At 43.6% G+C, this 21,314-nt stretch overlaps 4 protein-coding genes and 1 pseudogene across 8 annotated transcripts in view; 3 read left to right on the forward strand and 2 right to left on the reverse strand.

The window, feature by feature from the left end:
- Nucleotides 1–1,859: 1,859 nt before the first annotated feature.
- On the forward strand, nucleotides 1,860–11,150 carry LOC145429148 (kinesin-like protein KIF1B; annotated as a pseudogene). Its single transcript, XR_013909366.1, has 11 exons — nucleotides 1,860–3,694; nucleotides 4,182–4,278; nucleotides 4,399–5,024; nucleotides 5,119–5,264; nucleotides 5,443–5,624; nucleotides 5,717–5,788; nucleotides 5,889–6,010; nucleotides 6,104–6,256; nucleotides 6,310–6,316; nucleotides 8,882–8,999; nucleotides 10,891–11,150. The product of XR_013909366.1 is annotated as a kinesin-like protein KIF1B (transcript).
- LOC145429511 (leukocyte elastase inhibitor-like) lies at nucleotides 6,113–12,444 on the forward strand. 2 transcript variants are annotated; one of them, XM_080303127.1, is made up of 7 exons: nucleotides 6,113–6,256; nucleotides 8,882–8,999; nucleotides 10,891–11,033; nucleotides 11,414–11,491; nucleotides 11,637–11,726; nucleotides 11,798–11,978; nucleotides 12,106–12,444. In XM_080303127.1, exons 4-7 carry the CDS (start codon nucleotides 11,435–11,437, stop codon nucleotides 12,330–12,332), a joined length of 555 nt encoding a protein of 184 aa, XP_080159253.1. In that variant the 5' UTR covers nucleotides 6,113–6,256; nucleotides 8,882–8,999; nucleotides 10,891–11,033; nucleotides 11,414–11,434; the 3' UTR covers nucleotides 12,333–12,444. The 2 variants fall into 2 exon arrangements, with proteins under 2 accessions (XP_080159253.1, XP_080159254.1); XM_080303128.1 differs by lacking the exon at nucleotides 6,113–6,256 and having other exon boundaries at nucleotides 8,624–8,999.
- Nucleotides 12,445–13,060: 616 nt separating this feature from the next.
- Nucleotides 13,061–21,127, reverse strand: LOC145429507 (uncharacterized). The gene is made up of 4 exons (XM_080303122.1): nucleotides 21,006–21,127; nucleotides 20,759–20,912; nucleotides 13,793–13,949; nucleotides 13,061–13,657 (listed from the first exon to the last, which is right to left on the reverse strand). Exons 2-4 carry the CDS (start codon nucleotides 20,767–20,769, stop codon nucleotides 13,127–13,129), a joined length of 699 nt encoding a protein of 232 aa, XP_080159248.1. The 5' UTR covers nucleotides 20,770–20,912; nucleotides 21,006–21,127; the 3' UTR covers nucleotides 13,061–13,126.
- Nucleotides 14,763–20,534, forward strand: LOC145429498 (serine/threonine-protein kinase pim-1-like). Its single transcript, XM_080303101.1, has 9 exons — nucleotides 14,763–14,988; nucleotides 15,401–15,643; nucleotides 15,778–15,930; nucleotides 16,052–16,146; nucleotides 16,284–16,331; nucleotides 16,435–16,653; nucleotides 17,658–17,838; nucleotides 17,925–18,095; nucleotides 18,185–20,534. The coding sequence occupies exons 1-9, from the start codon at nucleotides 14,928–14,930 to the stop codon at nucleotides 18,274–18,276; spliced, it is 1,263 nt and encodes a 420-aa protein (XP_080159227.1). The 5' UTR covers nucleotides 14,763–14,927; the 3' UTR covers nucleotides 18,277–20,534.
- LOC113024478 (kinesin-like protein KIF1B) overlaps nucleotides 16,388–21,314 on the reverse strand; it is a 91,849-nt gene continuing 86,922 nt past the window's right edge. For all 3 annotated transcript variants that reach the window (XM_080303114.1, XM_080303113.1, XM_080303115.1), the window contains one exon: nucleotides 16,388–16,599. The gene's annotated coding sequence lies outside the window, so the exon portion shown is untranslated. The remainder of the gene's footprint in view (nucleotides 16,600–21,314) is intronic.

Genomic DNA, 21,314 nt, shown 5'->3' on the forward strand with positions numbered 1-21,314 from the left:
TTTCATGTTCAGGCCGTGTTAGTGTTGTCTCTGTGTGTAGCAGGTTTTGTCTCCATGTTTGTTTCACTGTCTGCCTGTCTGTCTCTGTATTCTGTACTTCTGATAGACGTCTAATTTTGCCAGTCCCTCTTTTTGTGCGCCTTGTACCTTGTCACTCTCTGTGACCGCGTCTCACTTTGCCAGTTCCCATGTATTTAGTCAGTTAATGGTGGTCTGAGTAACCCTCACCACTTTGTTCTCCAGTGTCTTTGTTCCTGTTCATCCTACATATTTTCCCCCATTTGTTATTTATTTCTGCTGTTTGCTATTTATATTTTATTCCTGCACAGTTTGCTTGAAGCACTCATATTTTGTCTATTCTATTCATGTGGATCTTATCTTTCTATTTCCTTGCTTCCTTTTCTGTTTACTTTGCTTCTTGCCCGTGTTTCGTCCTTTTGCGGTGTCTGTGTTTTTTTAATCCTATGGTCTCTTTTAAGTTTGTTTGTCTCTTTACTTCTTCAAACTGAATTCAAAGTGGAGCAAATGCTATATAACATTCTCATAGTCTCATTCACACTAACGTTGGTTCTGTATCTTGTAACCAAAGGAAGCTTCAGCATGCAGACTGGAGCCAGCGATCAAAACACGTGCTTCCTATTTTATTTTGTTGGTTATGTTGAGTTTTGCTGTAACTGTCTCGTTACTCCTGATTTGTCCCTGCCGTCTCCTCTTCCCTAATAACCGTCCTGTGTGTTTATTGTTTAATCTTCTCCTTTCGTCACCCAGCTTCACTGGTCATGTTTCCTAGTGTTATCCCCCAGTATAGGTTTCTGAGTTTCTCAGTTCCCTGTCAGATATTTCATATCATTCTCTCCGTCCAAAATAAACAGGCTGCCTTTAGTTTATCCTTGCCAGCCTGTGAGTCTGCATTTGGGTCTTCTTTTTTCATAACAAATGATCATACTCCCCGCAGATTGTGATAGTGACACCTCCAGGCCATGCTGCAACTCTCTGGAGCTTTCCGCTCTTCAGGAACTCTCTCTGCAGGAGGGGGAGATACAGGAGAGGTGGAGGAAGATCTCAGCCTGGGCGTCTATTGTCTTATGTAGTCTGGAAGATGAGTGGATGGTGGGGTGGGTGCAGTTTTCTCTGTGGTGGGGTTGGGTGGACTGTCCCGGGCTCTGTGGGGCCGGGAGGCGCTGCTGCACTGGGCCCCGGTCTGGATGGGCCTGGGCCCCCTTTCCCTGGCGGGGCGCGGAGTATGGGGGTGTCACCAGGGTGCAGAGGAGGCTACCCCCCCTCTGTCCCCTTCTGGCTGCCTCTGCCTCAATTTTATCCCACAACTTAGACATTCACATTACTCACACTCTCATTACACATACATATAGGATCTTGGGGGTGGGCACAATACATGGATACATGGATACACGATACATGTACACCCCACCCCTGGTGTCGTTGCCCACCTCTCAATTTTAAATACACGTAGACATTGAGGGCTATCAGGAGGGACTATGCGCTTACCTGCTGCTCTCTGGCAGGTAGCTCCATACCCTCCTGGGTTTTAAATGCACCTTAGAACACACATGCATCAACACTACAATGAGCGGGTGGAGGGAGGTTTGGAGTCTTCTCTCACCCCCATTCTCTGCGGCCTGCTGGAGCAGGGGGGCTAGGAGGAGGAGTTGGCCGTCCGACTGCGGTCTGGAGTGTGGGGCCTCCCTGCTGCTGCGGAGTTGGGGTGGTCTGCCTCTCCCCACCGCAGGGAAAAGGGTAACACTACCTGGGTCTGGGTGCAGTTCCCCCCTCCAGGGGCAACGGTACCTAGACCCAGTTCGTAGAGTACGCTTGGGGAGTGTGATCGTGTGTACAGCGTCTCTTTATGTCTGTCTCCACGTTGGTTGAGTGTGGAGTAAGTGCATATGAGAGCATGAGGGTGGGAATGGATGTTTGTATCTGTGTGTGCCTGTATGTCTGTGTCTATATGTCAGGTTGGGTATCAGACGCCACCTCTCTGGGGACATCTCAGGCCCTCCAAGGTTTGGAGGCCTATCTCCCCCTACCACCACTTCCCCTGCCAGTGGCGGACTCCCTCAGGTGTCGGTGCGTTGGTGGTTCTTTGTGTCCGGGGATGGGCGTCCAGGTACACACCGGCTCACTCCTTGGCGGCCGCTTATCGGGGCCTGGAGCCTGGGGCTCGCTCGGGCCACTTCGGAGGTGGGGGTGCCCCCGGCCTCTCGGCCTGGGGCTCGGTCACTCAGGCACGGCTGGCTGCCGGCGGAGCTCACGGGCGCGTCACTGCAACTCCCCCTGGCTTCTGCTCCGCGGCTGCTGAGTGAGCCCTCATCTGGGACTCTCCTCAGCTCTTTCTGGGACAGTGGCGCGGCTGCCCCTCTGTTGGTCTTCCTTGGTCTCTTGTGTTCTGGGGGCCTCTGGATGTCTGGAGTTTTGATCTCCTCCATACCTGCTTCATGCCCTGGAGGATGGGGCTGTGGCCCCCCCACACCCTCTAGCAGATCATTACATGAAGGAACCTTTTTAAAAAACAAGCGCGTCCATGCTCACAGGTGCTCACACACACAAACTACACCCTTTTTGGCTCCTACCTCAAAGCACACTGTGTTCTGTTGATCTTATGTGCTGCACAATAATGTTTAATATTTAGTATTTACTGTCATATTCCCATATATCATTGTGATGTTGTTTATTCTATTACTCTTGTTCTCTTCTGCTTGTTTTCTTTTTTCTTTCTCAACAGGTGATCCAGGTGATTAATAGATGCATTTTTTTTCTTTTTTTTTTCTATGGCTTTGTGTCCAGATATCAGCGCTCACCTGGCTGGTACCAAGAAGGTTCAGCAAGTGCTCCCCAGACCTGGAGTCCTGGACAGATTCTTCCCAGACCAGCCTCAAGCTGTGCAGCAGATCCGAGCGACATTGGCTGACCTCTACACTCTAGACATGGTGAGAAAAAGGGCACGGTTTTTTCATTGTTTGGAAAATTTGGCATTAGATAATCCTCACCTGGGTGTTGCTGTTCAGTGTAAGCAATATCATTTGCATTTTATTCCTCTGATTTATTTCTCTGTGGCGTTTATGAACTCGTATTTCTTAGGCTGGCTTTTAAGGAAGGAGAAAAGGTATGTATCAGTTGGCTGGGAAGAAAGATGGAGGTGGAAAGGATGTGCAAGCTATGGGACAAAGTTGCCGAGACTAGGTTAAAAAGAGGTGAGGATCAGTGAGCAGGAGTGTGGCTTTGTGCTGAAAAGAGCACAACAGATTGTCTGGAGAGAAGGTGAAGGAAAGTCAGCTGAAGCAAGACAGTTTGTGGAGTTTGTGTTGGACTGTATGTTATGCTGGGAGCCTGGGGATTAGTGCACTTTGATTCCAAGTTAATACTAGCTAGTGTTTCTCACTGGTTTTTGGGCGGTGGAGTAAAAGGGATTGGTTGGTGGCTGTTTCTAATGTTAGCCTTTTCTTTGATTTCTTACAGGCAGGGTAAAGACATGGTGATGAATGAGTGTGTGGGCCGTCTGCTGAGGACCAGGAGCTCAGGACAGTCAGACGGGGGCGTCGCAGCAGGAGTCACCGTGCTCGACAATCCTCTGCTGTTCTGAGATGTCACACTCCTGCCTGCACATACAAACCACACTGAAGTCAGAGTTCCACCTGCACCTCCACCTGTTCTTGCAACAGCATGAAAACTGACAGAGGTGAGACAGCAGAAAAGTTCTTGTCTATTTTTTTTTTTTTTTACTAAGTTAAGGAATTAAGTTAAGAAGAGTGATTAAATAAATAGTTTCTTGCATTTTTGATTTAGTGATTGTGTTTAGGATTATTTCAGAAACATGTTTAGAGGATCTTTGTAAGCCTGTATTTACTTTAAAAGAAGGGAAGCACTTCTTCATCCTACAGAAAAGGTGACACATTACAGATGAGTTCATAAAAAGTGTCTCTGTCACTCTTTAAAGGCATGGAACAGCATGGTAAAGTAGGCCTAGGTTGCCATCTTGTGGCAGTGTGTTGTTACTACAACATATGAAATTGTGTTTCTATTGGAAATATAATTCAGCACCACTGAGCCGCTCTCTCAGTTACAAACTGAACCTGTTTTTTTAGACATATAAATCACTAAGTACAGTGAAGCTTTTGGTTTTGTAAAAGTGTTTCTTATTCTAAATGCATGTTGATTTTTATCAGGGTGAAGAGCAGTTAGCAGTGCATTCATGGACATCTCTAAACTATTATTTGAAGAATCTTTGGTGATGATGGCATGAACTAGAAGCGTGAGCTCCAGGTGAGACTGCACAGAAGAGCAAGTGTCCTTAAACTGCATCAACTGATGACTTCTCACAATTTTATTCCACTGTGTGTTTTTATCATTGAATGTTTCTGTCTTTGTGTACATGTAATGAAGACACTAAAGCTGAGCCAGAACTTCATGCTGAAGAGAAGGATTCTTTTAAAATGCATGGGGGAGCAAGCGAGTCAGATACCAAGGGCACGAAGATGAAGCAGGTCTGATCGGAAACCGTTTATTTCCAGGCCAGGGAGCACAAATAAAAACACCCTTAAAAGGTTCCCTCCTGCTCAACCGCGTCACTCCCTACGGAGAGAAGATCTACATGACCTTATCTGCGTATCTGGAGGTCAGCCGCTGCTCCGCCGTGTTGTACCTGTTTGTACGTGTTTTTAAGTCTCTTGATGTCATCGTGTCTAACACACACCCTTTATCTCCTCTCTGCAGCTGGACCATTGCATCCAGCCTGCCATTATCACCAAAGACATCTGCACGGTCTTTTACTCCCGAGACGCCAAGATTTCCCCACCCCGTTCTCTCAAGAACCTCTTTGGGACTGGATACTCCAAAACTGCTGACTGGTAAATCTGGGCTGCTGCACTGTGGCCATCTCTGTTTCACAATCAAAGATATCTGCCCTGTTACAAAGTTTCCTTGTTCAAAACTTCTGCTTCATTATAACAACCGAGTGACTGGGATCTACGAGCTGAGCTTGTGTAAGATGTCTGACACTGGAAGCCCAGGTGAGCGGCCATGAAACATGTTTAAAGAACGGCAGCTGTTTTATCATAATTCTGTGGAGAGCTTCATCCTAATGAGGGCTCATGTCCTGAGCAGGGATGCAGAGGAGGAGGAGGAAGGTCCTGGACACATCAGTGGCTTATGTGCGTGGAGAGGAGAACCTGGCCGGCTGGAGGCCCAGAGGAGATAGCCTCATCCTAGAGCACCAGTGGGAGCTGGAGAAGATGGAGCAGCTGCAGGAGGTGGGGCGTTAAAAGATTCATAAAGAAATAAATCTGTTTAATATCGTAGAGGGAAAAATGACTTTTCAACTCAAAGAACAAAGTGCTATTCTAAAAAGTTTTTTCTTAGAGTACAGACGTTACATGACTAACCTCCCCTCTTCTCCCCACCTCACATTCGCCCCCATCTTTCGTCCAGGTGGAAAAGACCCGTCACCTTCTGGGAGAGGCGGCTCCCGTGGGAACAGCTCCCACCACCAAGTCCCTGAGTGAGTCTCTGTCCCCCAGCGTGAGCTCCAGCACTCTGTCCACATCCACCTCCGTCTCCTCGCAGATCTCCAGCACCACCTTTGAAAGCGTGAGAAGGAGCTGGCCACCAAGGTGAGAAAAACGTGGGCTTAGTGGGCGTTCTTGTTGCTGCCTTCTTCCTTCTCTGCTCGGAGCTGATCGGTCTTGTTCCTGTTGTGTTGTAGTGCCTGCGCCTTCTGACACACACCTTCAATACTGAATACAAGCAGCTGGTGAACAGCATCAGTGACTGCAAGGTGAGAAATAATACAAAGAAATTAAAAAATAGCCTTTCTGTGTCACATCAGGGAGTTCCTATATTGACGTCTACCTCATCCTGCTGTTGTTTCACTTCAGCTTTCTCTCATCTCACCGATCGGACGTGATCCATCCGTGACGAGCTTCAGCAGTGCCACCCTCACCCCTTCCTCTACCTGCCCCTCTCTGTCGGACTCGCGCTGTGGCTCCATGGGCCAGAAGTAAACATATTTTTAGGAACATTGACCTCGATCTGCAAACGGTTATTGACAGGTTATCTATTTGATTCTGACTTGGTGTGATTTGTGTTAAAGGACCCCTGAGAACAGCTCACGTGCCTCCAGTCCCTCCTGCTCAGACTGTGAAAACTTCCCGATGGTTCCCACTCTGGAGACCTCCTACCTTGCGCGGGCTGCAAAGAACGAGTTCCTGAACTTGGTGCCTGATATTGAAGAAATGCGACCAGGGTGAGTAATGCCATATTAACCCAAATACTGTCACTATGACATGTGTCTCACAGACCAAATGTAAGTCGACACTCATGTTCTCTAGTTCAAGCAGAAATGATGTGGATCGATTCAAATTCCTGAGCCTGGATGATTTCAGCTGGAAACAAACCAACTCTGCTTCTTCCTCAGATAATTCAATTCAATTCAATTTTATTTATATAGCGCCAAATCACAACAAAAGTCGCCTCAAGGCGCTTCATAGATAATAATAATGGATTGGATTTATATAGCGCTTTTCAAGGCACCCAAAGCACTTTACATTTACAAGCCATTATTCATTCACTCTCACATTCACACACACTGGTGGAGGCAAGCTACGGTTGTAGCCACAGCTGCCCTGGGGCAGACTGACAGAAGCGAGGCTGGCATATCGCGCCATCGGCCCCTCTGGCTAACACCAGTAGGCCGTAGGGTAAAGTGTCTTGCCCAAGGACACAACGACCAGGACAGAGAGCCCGGGGATCGAACCGGCGACCTTCCGGTTACAGATACAGAGAAAAACCCAACAATCATATGACCCCCTATGAGCAAGCACTTGGGCGACAGTGGGAAGTAAAAACTCCCCTTTAACAGGAAGAAACCTCCAGCAGAACCAGGCTCAGGGAGGGGCAGGACCATCTGCTGCGACCAGTTGGGGTGAGAGAAGGAAAACAGGATAAAGACATGCTGTGGAAGAGAGACAGAGGTTAATAACAGATATGATTCAATGCAGAGAGGTCTATTAATGCATAGTGAGTGAGAAAGGTGACTGGAAAGGAAAAACTCAATGCATCATGGGAATCCCCGGCAACTATGCAAGTTGTAAACAGTTGTAGGATTAAAGATTATTGAATGTACAGAATGATTATTTACACAGAGCTATACAGTAGTGCAGTTAAGATAAGTGAGGGTGTAGATAGTTTCTACAGAGGCTATATAAAGTGCTAGTGGTTGTGAGTGGTGGTTCACTCCATGTTATTATTGTGTGTTTGAGGGTACAGTTGTCCATTGTGGGTGTGTGTATGTTCAGTGCATGAGTTTAACGTGGGTCAGATGTCAGGAGGCAGAGTTCAGGAGTCTGACAGCTGTGGGGAAGTAGCTGTTCCGGTACCTGGTGGTCTTAGTCCGGAGGCTCCTGTAGCACCTCCCAGAGGGCAGGAGGGTGAAGAGTCCATGTGATGGGTGACTGGGGTCTTTGATGATTTTCCCAGCCCTTTTCAGACACCGCTTCCTGTAGATGTCCTTTATGGCAGGAAGTGGTGCTCCGGCGATGCGCTGGGCAGTTTTCACGACCCTCTGCAACGCCTTCCGGTCCGAGGCAGAGCAGTTCCCGTACCAGACTGTTATACAGTTGGTCAGGATGCTCTCGATGGTGCAGCGATAGAAGTTCACCAGGATGTCTGAGGACAGGTGGTTCTTCCTCAGAGTCCTCAAGAAGAAGAGGCGCTGGTGAGCCTTCTTGACCAGCTTGGAGCAGTTGGTCGTCCAGGTGAGATCCTCGGAGATGTGGACTCCCAGGAACTTGAAGCTGCTCACACGCTCCACAGCCGTCCCCTTAATGTGGATGGGTGGATGTGGGTCAGCATTCCTCCTGTAGTCCACGATGAGCTCCTTGGTCTTCTCGGTGTTAAGCAGCAGGTTGTTTGTGTCGCACCACTCAGCCAGACGATCCACCTCCTCCCTGTAGGCGGCCTCATCGTTGTCACTGATGAGGCCAATCACCGTGGTGTCATCTGCAAACTTAATGATGGTGTTGGAACCATCAGCAGGTCTGCAGTCGTGGGTGAAGAGGGAGTAGAGGAAAGGGCTCATCACACAGCCTTGTGGTACACCGGTGTTCATTGTGATGGTAGATGAGCAGTGGTTATCCAGCCGGACATGTTGGGGGCGGTTGGTCAGGAAGTCCAGTAACCATTTGCAGATGAGGGAACTGATGCCCAGGTCTGTCAGTTTCCTGATGAGTTGTGAGGGGTGGATTGTATTGAATGCTGAACTGAAGTCTATAAACAGCATTCTGGCGTAGGTGTTGTTGTTGTCCAGGTGTGAGAGGACAGAGTGCAGTGCGATGGAGACTGCATCCTCTGTGCTCCTCTTCTGGCGGTATGCAAATTGGTGGGGGTCCAGGGTGGGGGGGAGACAGGATTTGAAGTGTGCTAGGACCAGCTGCTCTAAGCACTTAGCTATTTACAGTTCATAACAAGAGACAAGGCACCATTTCTCTCCTTTGTGTTCCAGTCATCACAGCAGATTAAACTTTTAAAATATTTGCAAATAGTATAAAGAAATATATAAAGAAGTAAAACAGTAATTTATTAATACTTAGAAATACTAAAACTTACATTTGTCAGCAAAAACTGCTGCCATCTGAACCGAAACGTTACAAACCAGCTTACCCACAATCTGTGTATTTTTCTATGCTGGCTACTTAAATTGGCATCCAACAAGCTATTTGCTTTAATCTTTTATTAGACAAAGGCTGACTGGTTAGTTCAAGCTTCAACTGCATCCAAAGGACTGAAAATGTTTTAACACAGTGACTGAACTTGATTGAAGTCTCCGTAGTTTGTTGAATCTGTTTCGAGTGACTTATTTTCACAATTCCAGGAATTTTTAAAAGGCACCAAAAAGCATTACAACGCTGAGCTCGAGTCTGTGGACTTCAAAGGAAATGCAGAGGAGGCCAGGGTCCACATCAACAGCTGGGTGGAGAAGCAGACACAAGGTAAGCATAATGTAACTTTAAATGATCTCCACTGTAAATCCTTGGGGATCAGTTGTGTTGTGTTCAGTTGAGACATTATTACCGGATTGTCCACCGTCCACATTATTTTCTGTTTCCAGTTCTTCCAGTCTAATTTCTATTCAGTATTAAGCAGCACTATCTCTGGGTTTTACTGTTTGGTTTCATGCTATTAATAAAACCATCACAGCAGTATGTTGCTGTAAATAGCAGGCCAATTCTTCTATTCTTATTATATTATGTGATGGGTACTTCTACTTTGATCACTTGTGTCTTTAACATATTTTTATTTTTCAGGCCCATTTAGGATTGGCTGCTATTGATTCTATATCTTTATATTATCTTAAGTGCAGCAGGAAATTCATTCATTGTTTTTATAAAAGCGCGATACAAATACAGGCCATTTATAAATCTACCATCTATAATAATAGGATACAAGGACTTTCCATGAGGGTTATAGGACTGTGGTGCCACCTGCTGGAAATGAGACAATCTTAATCCCATTATTTTTGTAGGAGCCATTTTTGGGTTGATACCTCATGTTGCCGCTAGAGGTAACCTTTTTAAGTTTCTTTTTCTTTCTTTTTTTTTTTTTACTTTATTTAACAAACAATGAGTATACAACATACGAACAGATGAAGTATACAAAACAACAGAACATGAACACAAAAAGCCAAGGGTAAAAGAAAAGGGTAACAATTATAAGAATACACATACATGTATTGTTTTGAGAGCCTTTGTGTTGGTGGAGTCTGATATTGATTGTATGTACATTTCCACATCCTTAAAATAATGACAGAAATATGGTGTTTTGTTAGTAAACTTACATTTATGGATAAAAAATGTAGCTAAAAGTATGAACAAATTCATCATAAAAAACATTTATCATACTTCTTGGGGAACTTAAACAAACAGAATAAAACATTTTCCCATCGTAAAGAAAACTCCCTTAAAATATGGACAATAACAAACCTGCTAAATTCCTTCCAGAATCTCTGTGTAAAAGAACAGTACCAAAAAAGATGCGTCACAGTTTCTGGATGATCCCCACAGAAAGTACAATTAGTATTTATGTCCCTTTTAAATTTTACCATGTAGTGACTGGCTGGATAACATTTATGTAGAATTTTAAATGAGACTTCTTTCACCTTATTTACAATCAAATATTTATGGGGGACCATCCAGACTGTCTTCCACTTGATATCTGGAACATATCGGTTCCAATAAGATGTTATATATGGGAGAGAGACGATATCTTCTTGGAATAAACTACGTATTCTCTTATTGCTGTTACCAAGTTCCTGTGAAAAGCAGATTTTTCCTATTGGTGACTCAGCTGGATCAGGGAGAGTGACTGAGGCAGATATTGAGCTGTCAGTGTTTTTATATAACATTAAAGTCCCTGAGGGTGTGGCACCAAGCACCACTGAGGATTCCACCTTTTTAAGTTCCTGTATGGTAGGTTTATGTAAGGTATTTAAGGTGGACGCACGTAATCAGCGTCAGGTGTGTTGTTAATCATAAGAAGGCAAAACGTTTGTGACCGCTGCGCTTTTATCTTAAAATGTTTGGAACAAAGACCAAAAAGGACAAGATAAGTACTGCTGGAGTTATTGGACTGTTTAATTAATTCATGCATACCAGAAGCATCGCGTCACCCCCGCTAACAACCACCTCAGTGGCTTCAAGCCTACGCTTGAATTTTTGTTTTTTGTTCCCTGTTATACTGATCATAAAGCTTTTTCCCCCTTTTTTTTAAAATAAAAACCATCTTGCTGTTGCCCTGTTTTCTGATTTTATAGCTGAAGATGTTGTACAGTAACTAGTGCATCTTTGGTAATAGTTAATAGTTTTCATAAATTCTTTTTACCAGATAAAATCAAGGACTTGCTAAGCCAGGATGCAGTGGGTAGCCTGACGAAGCTGGTTCTCGTGAATGCCATTTACTTCAAGGGCAGCTGGAACACGCAGTTTAAGGAGGAGAAGACTGCTGATGCGCAGTTTCGACTGAACAAGGTAACAGTGCAGAAAGGCAGCATAGGATGGTGCAGTTATACTTTGATCTGTCATACTACAAACGAGCTGTGGATTTTGCTGAATGAGAACATAAAGCCTGGAGCTCTGAGGGGATAAAATCGTGCTTTTAGGACGATCACTTTCCAACTTTATGCAGTTATGCAATGCAGTTTATTATTCATGTAATATCCAGTAAGTTCTCAAATAAATCTCAAACAACAGCACATCACAAACTTCGGCTAACAAGAACAAATTGTGTTGTGACGTGTGCTCTACATCCAAATCCACTCAATGGCTGGAATAAAACCATGACAGAACTTTTTGAGATCATTTTGAGACTAAACACAAAAAACATTTCTCTTGTCTCCCCTATTTTTCAGAACGACACTAAGCCGGTGAAGATGATGCAGCAGAAAAGTAAATTTCCTTTTGCGACCATTCCTGAGGCCAACTGCAAGGTAACATCCATCACTTTCAGCTTATTACAGGATTTCACCAGCATGATCTAAAACTTGTCTTTTACAAATATCAGCCTAAATTTCTAGATTAGGAAGTCAGATCATCTTTGATGGAGTAATAAATAAAAACAATGTTTCTGGACAGATTCTTGAGATGCCGTATAAAGGAAATGACCTCAGCATGCTCATATTCCTGCCTAATGACATAGAAGATGATACCACAGGCTTGGAAAAGGTAAGATGCACTTACCAGTACTTTAATGTCCAGTTTCAATCAGACAAGCTAGTGACACTGTATCCACACAGCTGGAGAAGGAGCTGACCTATCAGAACTTTGTGGACTGGACTCGCCCAGACATGATGAGCCCCAACGAGGTTGATGTCAAGCTCCCTCGATTTAAGATGGAGGAGAAGTATGACTTGGAGAAAATCCTGACCAACATGGGAATGGAGAACGCTTTTGACATCTACAAGAGAGACTTCTCTGGTGAGAAATATTGCACCAATGAGACACACTGAATCAATTATACAGTTATATTGAGAGCACAAAAACTGCAAAACATCATCTGGTAAAGAAAAAAACACAACTGATTTCTGGGCTCTTCATCTACTAGGAATGTCTCCAGCAAATGACCTGATAGTGTCCAAAGTTGTCCACAAGGCTTTGGTGGATGTAAATGAAGAAGGAGCTGAGGCTGCTGCTGCCACTGGGGTTGACATGGAAGTCCGCTCTATAACGATTCCCGCTGAGTTTGTTGCCGACCATCCCTTCATCTTCTTCATCCGACATAAACCCACCAAGAGCATTCTCTTTGTGGGCCGGTACTGCTCACCCGAGTAAACACGAGCTGACATTGACATGAATTAAACATAAAACATTATATACAGTATAAGATTTTGTAAGGTAAACCTAGTTCATACAAATGAAGTAAAGAAAAGTTATTAAAACAAAACGTGCCTTGCTGTTTATTCTTTCAGTGTCCCACAGTAGCACATTTCCTGCTAGGAAAATGTCAGAAGTCACATCATTTCTGTAAATTGGGAAGTAACTGTAATACATCAAGTCACCTCTGTCTCTTGTTACCAGGACTTTTTAAAATGAATGGTGCAACATGGAAACATGGCCCTACACAAGAGTTTAGCTTTGAGCTCAATATGCGATGATCCTTTCAGCCATGACATCTCTGACATGGGAAACCAGGGAATTTGATTAGAAAATGGTGAAGGATTTTCTTTTCAGTTAGAAACTGGATTTGTGTAACATGTTGGTGAAAAGCCCCCAAAGAAAGCAGCATATGATCAGTCGCTATATTGCATTTAATACAAACGTCCTTCGTGTATCCTTTGAATACAGAACAGATCATTTCTGATATCTATGAGTAAACCCAACCAGCACGTGTCCCAAAAGACCCCACAGTGTTTTTATCTGGCTTTTCCCTGACAGTTAGTGGACACTGACAGATGTGTGCTGAATATGAAAGGACACAAAAGAACTAAAGGTTTGCAGGGTTAAAAACAAGAACTACATGAAGGTTGTTTCATCCTGCTGTAACTTATGACAGAAGCATCTTTTGTTTATTTTTTTATTTATTTACACAAAGACAGATGTTGAAATAACAGGAGTAACAGTTTAATTCAATTGAAATCAGTCCAATCGTCTATAATGAAATTATTGTTTTTCATTAGTTGGCAAAAGATGGGGGTTGTTGACGGCAATTCAGTGAATGCAACAGGGGAGGACGCCAGTTTGGATGGAGGGGAATCAGCAGGACAGATGAGATTTTGTTTAGGAGTCGAGTAGTTGTGTGAATGAGGAGAGGAGAGCACATTAGACTGCTGAGAGACGGGGAGGTAGTCAAGCACTGACCACATGTCTTCTTGGATTTCAGCAAAACAGATGGGCTCATCTCGGTCTTGAAATAATTCAACTCGGGGTTGAACTGATGCAGTTTGAGAGGCATCTACAGGAGAGGCAGGGGTGGGTGAGGGCTGCTGAGACTGCGCAGTGATGGGGAGGGGGTCGAGCTCTTCCAGCACTGACAGCAGTTCTTCCTCACTGTCTGCGACAAAGGCTTCCTCTGTCTGGAACTGAAGGGCTGCAACAGGGGAGTCCAATGAGTCCTGCTTGAAATATCTGGCTTTCTGGTCGTTTGAAAGCGACTTCCACTGTGGACAGAAGATCATAAGAACACACTGTGAGCACTGCTACTACACATAACTACAGGACAGCTGGGACACATGCAAAAACATGAGCAGACAACATTAACAGATGCATAAATGTATGCAGAGTTACACACTTACTCTCTGTCCCACCACTGCATTTACGGCTGCACTTCCAGGGATGTTGAGTTCAGCAATGACCTTTGGCCTCTGCTCTTTGAGATAGAGCATGAAGGCATTTGGCGGCTTCTTGACGTATGGCCCATCTTCATCCTGCTGGGCTGGGCACTTTCTTTTTCTTCAGGAATAAAACACAGAGTAAGAGCACATGTTAGCACTGTGTACAACTGTGAGGGAAGCAGTTCAAAAACAAAAGCACACAAAACACACAACAGGTGATGAGACAAGCTGCAATACGATCATCTATCCACTAGGTGGAAGAATTGATCAGTAGAAAGAGGAGATGTGCTCAAAACGACATTCATACATAGATTTATTCTTCTTAGTTAGTCTTAAGAATTAGGATTCACTGACAGTGAAGAAGTTTCAGACGTGCACTCGCGTTTCCCCTTTTGCCTTTTCCTGCTCCAGCCAAGTCCTCCGCCTGCTCGACATCTCTCCTATTACCTTTTATTACGCTTGCACTCATGCCTTTGCCTTTCACCACTTCAAAACTGCGCCTTCTTCAATATTACCTTCATATGCTCTCTTTGCTTTTCGCCTTCCTCACTACACTAAGTACCATTTTTTAACGCTGTGTACTCACTCTTGCTAAGTACATGTGAACAGATCTTGAAGAAAAAAAACAAAACAAAACATACTTTTCTTTTCTCTTCTGATACTATTGAATGATCCTAACAGAAAAAAACAGAGTTAACACTGACTTAATAAAAAAGTGTTATATTTTATCTCAGATAAACTAGTCAGTGTTTATTAGTGTTTGCTCAACTAGAAGTCTTCATAGTAGCATCCACACATCAAGTCTTTAAACAAATAATGAAAGGATAATGAAAGAAAGTTTAATGTGAAATTACTGAATTATATGAAATGCCAGAGTGTTTTTCTTTAAACTACTTGGGACACTGCCTTTTAGTGATGTCACTAAAAGGCAAGGTTCTAATGTTGTGTTGCCATAGACTCCGGAGTTTACTTTTAAAGCTCACTTACAGAACTGACTTATACAGCTTAGTTAGAAAAGTCAAGCATCCAGACATTTGAAGGACTATTCACTCATTAAGGTGACATTTTCTATTTTAAAAGTTCTCAAAAAATTAAGATGAAAAAGGAAACAAGAAAAGTTACGACTGAGGCAGATAAGAAAGATCCAGGAGATCAAAGTAAGTAAAAAAAAAAAAATCCCCCAAATAACAGAATGTACATTTCTAACAATGTTGAGGCTCTGTGTATAAAATGATTCATTTTTAGAGGATTTAAATCCTGGTTTTGATTGAAACTAACCTGAGTGCAACATGTCTAATCAAAGAAAGGTTACTGGGGCACTTTGTCTTTTGGTAAAATAATGTGACAAGTTTATTCTTGGACTGAGCAGTGAAAACAGAGCAACAAGTGTCATCAGTATCTAGACTTAGTAGACCTAATATGGACTCGTGTTGGTGTGTTTTTTTTATCAAAAGGATAAACTTGTTATTATATTGTAAGCAATACTAATTTAAAATTCAATGACATCAAAATCCTTCTAGTCCTGATGTCGAGCGCTCTTTTTCACTAATGTGTTGTTGTTGTTTATAGATTGTAAGAGCAGGATGGCTAAAAGAAAGGCCAGTCCTGAAAAAACGACCCCCATAAAAAGAAGGAGGGTCACTGAGCAGGCTGGTCCTTCCACCAGCTCAGATGCTCATGTGGTCGGGGGAGTTAAGCGAAAGGTCCAACAAGATGAAGCGGGGACAACCAATACAGCAAAGAAGCGTAAACTTCTTGAGCATGTGAGCGGTGACAAGGGGCAGGCATCTTCCTGGTTGGACACTGGTAAAGGTAGGCTAATTAGTTGAGTGAGGGGTAGATTAAGTGTACATCTGGTTGCTAGTTTGAAGATATTAGTGTTTGGGAGATATTTGTGTCTATTATCTAATAAGCTGACGTGCTTTTGGTGTTTTCCACATCTGCAGACTGCAGCATAGAGATTTCAGAGAGCTGCAGTAAAAACAAAAAGGCTGGCAAAAGGAAAGCTGCGGGAGACACCAGGGACCCACCTAAGAAAAAGAACGTGGACCAGGACAAAACCAAAACCGTTGCCAAAAAGTCAGTGGCTGAACAGAAACGTAAGTAGCAAGCAGCTTAGCTTTTATATTCAGGTGAAGAGCAAAATGAACATTTAGGGTACAGCAGAGAGTAATTTGTGTGACAGCTGTAGTAAAACCCAATTTGTGTTTGTCTGTTTAGGTGACTTCCAAGCGAGATACGTGGAGGAGCACCGGCTTGGAGAAGGAGGATGTGGAGCAGTGTTTTCTGGCTACCGCATAAAGGATCATTTACCAGTAAGTGTTCAGATGGTGGTAGTAAGACAGGCAGTAATGCAGATAAGGGATAATATCGTAAGCTGAGATGTATGCTGTTTTACACCTTTAATGATGTCATACTGAGGAAATGCTCATCAATGCCCTGTGTCTTTTAGGTGGCCATCAAACACATCCCAAAGGGGAAAGTGTACTGCAAAGTGAAGGTAAATGTGCAAGACTTGAATTGTTTTTACATTAGTGGATTGCATGCAGCGTTCACCTGTGGAACGTCTGTGCCTCATCATCCACTTTGTTGAAATATTTCAGGATGATAACGGGAAGAATGTGTCAGTGGAAGTTGCCATCATGCTGAAGCTTGCAGCTGAAGCAGATGGATCAGTGGAAACATCAGCCCCAGTGTCTCTGTTGGAGTGGTTTGACTTTGGCAGAGAGCTGATCCTGGTGATGGAGAGACCTGTCCCCGCTGTGGACCTGGATAAATACATAGAAGAAAATGGAGGATTTTTGCCAGAGGACAAGGCCAAGGCAAGTTGACTTGCCTTAGAAGAGTCTTAGACTGTACATCATTCAATCAAAGCACAGAGTATTAGAGAAACATTAACCCATTGATTGATTATTGTCTTTTTCATCGTTTCCAGGTAGGGCTGGGCTATATCATACCATTCACGGTAATACCGGTGTAATTTTGGGCAACGATAGGAAAATGAAATATCGCGCTAGAATAGGTAAAACGCGCATGCGCAGTGCCTATGTTTACATACGCAGATGGCGGTGACGCAGAAAGAGAAGAGCAAAAGTGGATCGTTGAATGAAACGGATGAACCAGAACTGGTTTGTAAAAATGCTGCAACTTTAGTGGTGTGGAACTGGTTTAGCTTTCGTCCGTCAGATACACAACAAAGCACGATTTTTGGTAGCGCATGCTAGCGGGCCGCCGTTATTACCGTGTTGTTTGGAAAATACGGCACACTTAAAATCAATCCTTTGATTTTTCTGAAACTCGACAGTGCCCCTTATAATCCCGTGTGCCTTATGTATGAATTCTGGTTGTGTTTACTGACCTCAAAACGATTTTATGTACACGGCGACTTTGCTAAGCTACAAAGCCGCACCGCTCGATGGATTGTCGGAGCATTACGGCTATCGTAGGCAGGCGCCTCGCGGAGTGATACGTACTGCACCTCAACGTGATATTACCGTATTGTGTGTGAATAACCTCTTTTTAAGCTTTGTGGATATTTTACATGGTTATGCTGAGGATATGTCGGCCAATTTCCACTGGAAATGCCTTTTGGTTAAACTGTCAGCAAGGAATTTGCATTTGCACTGTTACATTTTTATATAACTTTAATGCACATAAAAAAAACAGCTGCTTGTTTAAGTGAAAATACATTTATGGGGTTTTTTGCACTAATAAAGTTGTGGAGTTGTAAAGTATTTTGTCTAGTGTCAGTTATATCGTTATCGCAACTTTTCAAATGTATATCGTGATAAATATTTTTGGTCATATCGCCCTGCTCTATTTCCAGGTCATTCTGAAGCAGCTGGTTGATGCTGCGAAGCACCTGGAGGATAAACACATCTTTCACCGGGACATCAAGAGTGAGAACATTCTAATTGAGACCGGCTCAGATGTACCGCGTGTTCGTATCATCGACTTTGGACTGAGCTGCTTTGTTAAGGAGCAGTCGCAGTACCGCGTCTTCTATGGTAACATATTCTGCTCTTGCTCTTCACAGATGTCACAATTTTCGCCTTTTGTTTTAGAAGAAATTGCAATTGTGTCTGTTTATTAGGTACAGAAATTTACTCCCCTCCCGAGTGGTACGGGCGCAGTTGCTACAGGTGTGGACCCACCACGGTATGGCAAATGGGAGTGGTTCTGTACGAAGCGCTTCATGCCGGGGACTTTAACACCACGAGCTTCCTCAAAAAGCGCCTGAAATTCAAAAGACATCTGTCCAAAAGTAAGAAAACGTCACACTTCAAGACTGACTGATGGCTTGGACCACTGGAACTATCATCTTCATGTTTTTTCTCTTTCCTTTCTTTCCAGACTGCCGGGATTTCTTGGACGCCTGTTTAACCAAAGTCCCGGAGACGCGGCCGACGCTGGAGGAGCTACAGCATCACACTTGGCTGAGATAAGCCTATCACACACACACACACAAACACACACAATTCAGACGTTATCATTTATGTGTGATGTATGAATTACCTTTCTTTTTTTCAGGAAATAATTTTTTTTAATTGGCCCACTTTAAATTTCAGTGTTTTGGAATTCCTGTAACCCCCCCCAGCCATCCCAGGAAAGGGGATCTCTCTTTGAATGGGCTTTCCCGAGGTTTCTTCCCGTCAGTCTGGCCCCCCCAGGGGAGTTTTTCCTCGTCTTCATAGAGAGCTTGGGCTGGCTCAGGAGCTCCATCAAAACTGTCTTTATTTAATTACTCTAATGTAATCATATACTTTAAAGTAATCAAATAAAAGACAGTAAAAATCTGAAGACTTGAAGTAAACTTCCATTAAAATAAAACTTGTTTAATTCATCTTTGCTGAGGATACTGTGTTATTACTATTTCAAGGATTATGTCAGAACACCGGATACTGGTACCCATCCCTACCCATCACTAGGGAACAGAACAAACCAGACATCAATTACAACAAAAATGACACTGACCCAGCCAGCATGACTTGTCTGCCTTAAGAAATGTTTAGCAATATTACAAATTGGGTGATATGCCTTAAAGTAGCTTCTCATGTGTTCAGCATTGTCAAAGGCTACATTTTAATTAAAACCACAATCTAGTAATGTTCTGTCTTTAACCTTCCTAATTTGTTTTTTGTCCTAACCTAACACTAAATTGCCAGTGAAAACAAAAGTTACATAAATAAAGAAGAGTAAAGAAAATTACGGTCTTTTTTATTGTAACAGTTTACCAGTGTACAGTTTGGTTTGTGACATATCTATCTAATAGACTCCAATTTGTGCATGTAAATGGAGAGTCCTCTTCACACACTGAGGTTAATTATGGAGTTCCACAGGGTTCAGTGCTAGGACCAATTCTGTTTACATTATACATGTTTCCCCTAGGCAGCATCATTAGAAGACATAGCATAAATTTTCACTGCTATGCAGATGACACCCAGCTCTATCTGTCCATGAAGCCAGATAACACACACCAATGAGTTACACTGCAGGAATGTCTTAAAGACTTAAAGACCTGGATGGCCGCTAACTTTCTGCTTCTTAATTCAGATCAAACTGAGGTTATTGTACTCGGCCCTGAAAAGTTTAGAAATATGGTATCTAACCAGATTCTTACTCTGGATGGCATTACCTTGGCCTCCAGTAACGCTGTGAGGAACCTTGGAGTCATTTTTGACCAGGACATGTCCTTCAACGCACATATTAAACAAATATGTAAGACTGCGTTCTTCCATTTGCGCAACATCTCTAAAATTAGAAATATCCTGTCTCAGAGTTCATGCATTTATTGTGTGAATGTGTGTGTGAATGGGTGGATGACTGGATATGTAAAGCGCTTTGGGGTCCTTAGGGACTAGTAAAGCGCTATATAAATACAGGGCATTTACCATTTATTACTTCCAGGCTGGACGACTGTAATTCATTATTATCAGGATGTCCAAAAAACTCACTGAAAAGCCTTCAGCTAATCCAAAATGCTGCAGCAAGAGTCCTGACAGGGACTAGAAAGAGAGAGCAGATTTCTCCTGTTAAATCCAGAATTGAATTCAAAATCCTGCTCCTCACATACAAGGTCTTAAATAATCAGGCCCCATCTTATCTTAATGACCTTGTAGTACCATATCACCCTATTAGAGCACTTCGCTCTCGCTCTGCAGGCCTACTTGTTGTTCCTAGAGTATTTAAAAGTAGAATGGGAGGGAGAGCCTTCAGTTTTCAGGCCCCTCTTCTGTGGAACCAGCTTCCAGTTTGGATTCAGGAGACAGACACTATCTCTACTTTTAAGATTAGGCTTAAAACTTTCCTTTTTGCTAAAGCATATAGTTAGGGCTGGACCAGGTGACCCTGAATCCTCCCTTAGTTATGCTGCAATAGACGTAGGCTGCCGGGGATTCCCATGATGCATTGAGTTTTTCCTTTCCAGTCTCCTTTCTCACTCAGTATGAGTTAATAGACCTCTCTGCATTGAATCATATCTGTTATTAACCTCTGTCTCTCTTCCACAGCATGTCTTTTATCCTGTCTTCATTCTCTCACCCCAACTGGTCGCAGAAGATGGCCCCGCCCCTCCCTGAGCCTGGTTCTGCTGGAGGTTTCTTCCTGTTAAAAGGGAGTTTTTCCTTCCCACTGTCGCCAAAGTGCTTGCTCATAGGGGGTCATATGATTGTTGGGTTTTTCTCTGTATCTATGAAGCGCCTTGAGGCGACTTTTGTTGTGATTTGGCGCTATATAAATAACATTGAATTGAATTACCTGAGGAAGAAGCAGAGTTGGTTTGTTTCCAGCTGAAATCATCCAGACTCAGGAATTTGAATCGATCCACATCATTTCTGCTTGAACTAGAGAACATGAGTGTCGACTTACATTTGGTCTGTGAGACACATGTCATAGTGACAGTATTTGGGTTAATATGGCATTACTCACCCTGGTCGCATTTCTTCAATATCAGGCACCAAGTTCAGGAACTCGTTCTTTTGCAGCCCGCGCAAGGTAGGAGGTCTCCAGAGTGGGAACCATCGGGAAGTTTTCACAGTCTGAGCAGGAGGGACTGGAGGCACGTGAGCTGTTCTCAGGGGTCCTTTAACACAAATCACACCAAGTTAGAATCAAATGGATAACCTGTCAATAACCGTTTGCAGATCGAGGTCAATGTTCCTAAAAATATGTTTACTTCTGGCCCATGGAGCCACAGCGGGAGTCCGAGAGAGGGGCAGGTAGAGGAAGGGGTGAGGGTGGCACTGCTGAAGCTCGTCACGGATGGATCACGTCCGATCGGTGAGATGAGAGAAAGCTGAAGTGAAACAACAGCAGGATGAGGTAGACGTCAATATAGGAACTCCCTGATGTGACACAGAAAGGCTATTTTTTAATTTCTTTGTATTATTTCTCACCTTGCAGTCACTGATGCTGTTCACCAGCTGCTTGTATTCAGTATTGAAGGTGTGTGTCAGAAGGCGCAGGCACTACAACACAACAGGAA

The sequence above is a fragment of the Astatotilapia calliptera genome, chromosome 6, assembly GCF_964374335.1.
Source record: "Astatotilapia calliptera chromosome 6, fAstCal68.1, whole genome shotgun sequence".
Lineage (NCBI taxonomy): Eukaryota > Metazoa > Chordata > Actinopteri > Cichliformes > Cichlidae > Astatotilapia > Astatotilapia calliptera.

Coding starts and splice junctions, on each gene's coding strand:
- LOC145429498 (XM_080303101.1), top strand. CDS start 14,928: ATGAAAAAGGAAACAAGAAAAGTTACGACTGAGGCAGATAAGAAAGAT. Junction 14,989..15,400: donor GAAAGATCCAGGAGATCAAA/GTAAGTAAAAAA, acceptor TGTTGTTTATAG/ATTGTAAGAGCAGGATGGCT. Junction 15,644..15,777: donor CTGGTTGGACACTGGTAAAG/GTAGGCTAATTA, acceptor CCACATCTGCAG/ACTGCAGCATAGAGATTTCA.
- LOC145429507 (XM_080303122.1), bottom strand. Junction 13,658..13,792: donor ATGCAGTGGTGGGACAGAGA/GTAAGTGTGTAA, acceptor TTCTGTCCACAG/TGGAAGTCGCTTTCAAACGA.
- LOC145429511 (XM_080303127.1), top strand. CDS start 11,435: ATGATGCAGCAGAAAAGTAAATTTCCTTTTGCGACCATTCCTGAGGCC. Junction 11,492..11,636: donor TTCCTGAGGCCAACTGCAAG/GTAACATCCATC, acceptor GTTTCTGGACAG/ATTCTTGAGATGCCGTATAA. Junction 11,979..12,105: donor CTACAAGAGAGACTTCTCTG/GTGAGAAATATT, acceptor TTCATCTACTAG/GAATGTCTCCAGCAAATGAC.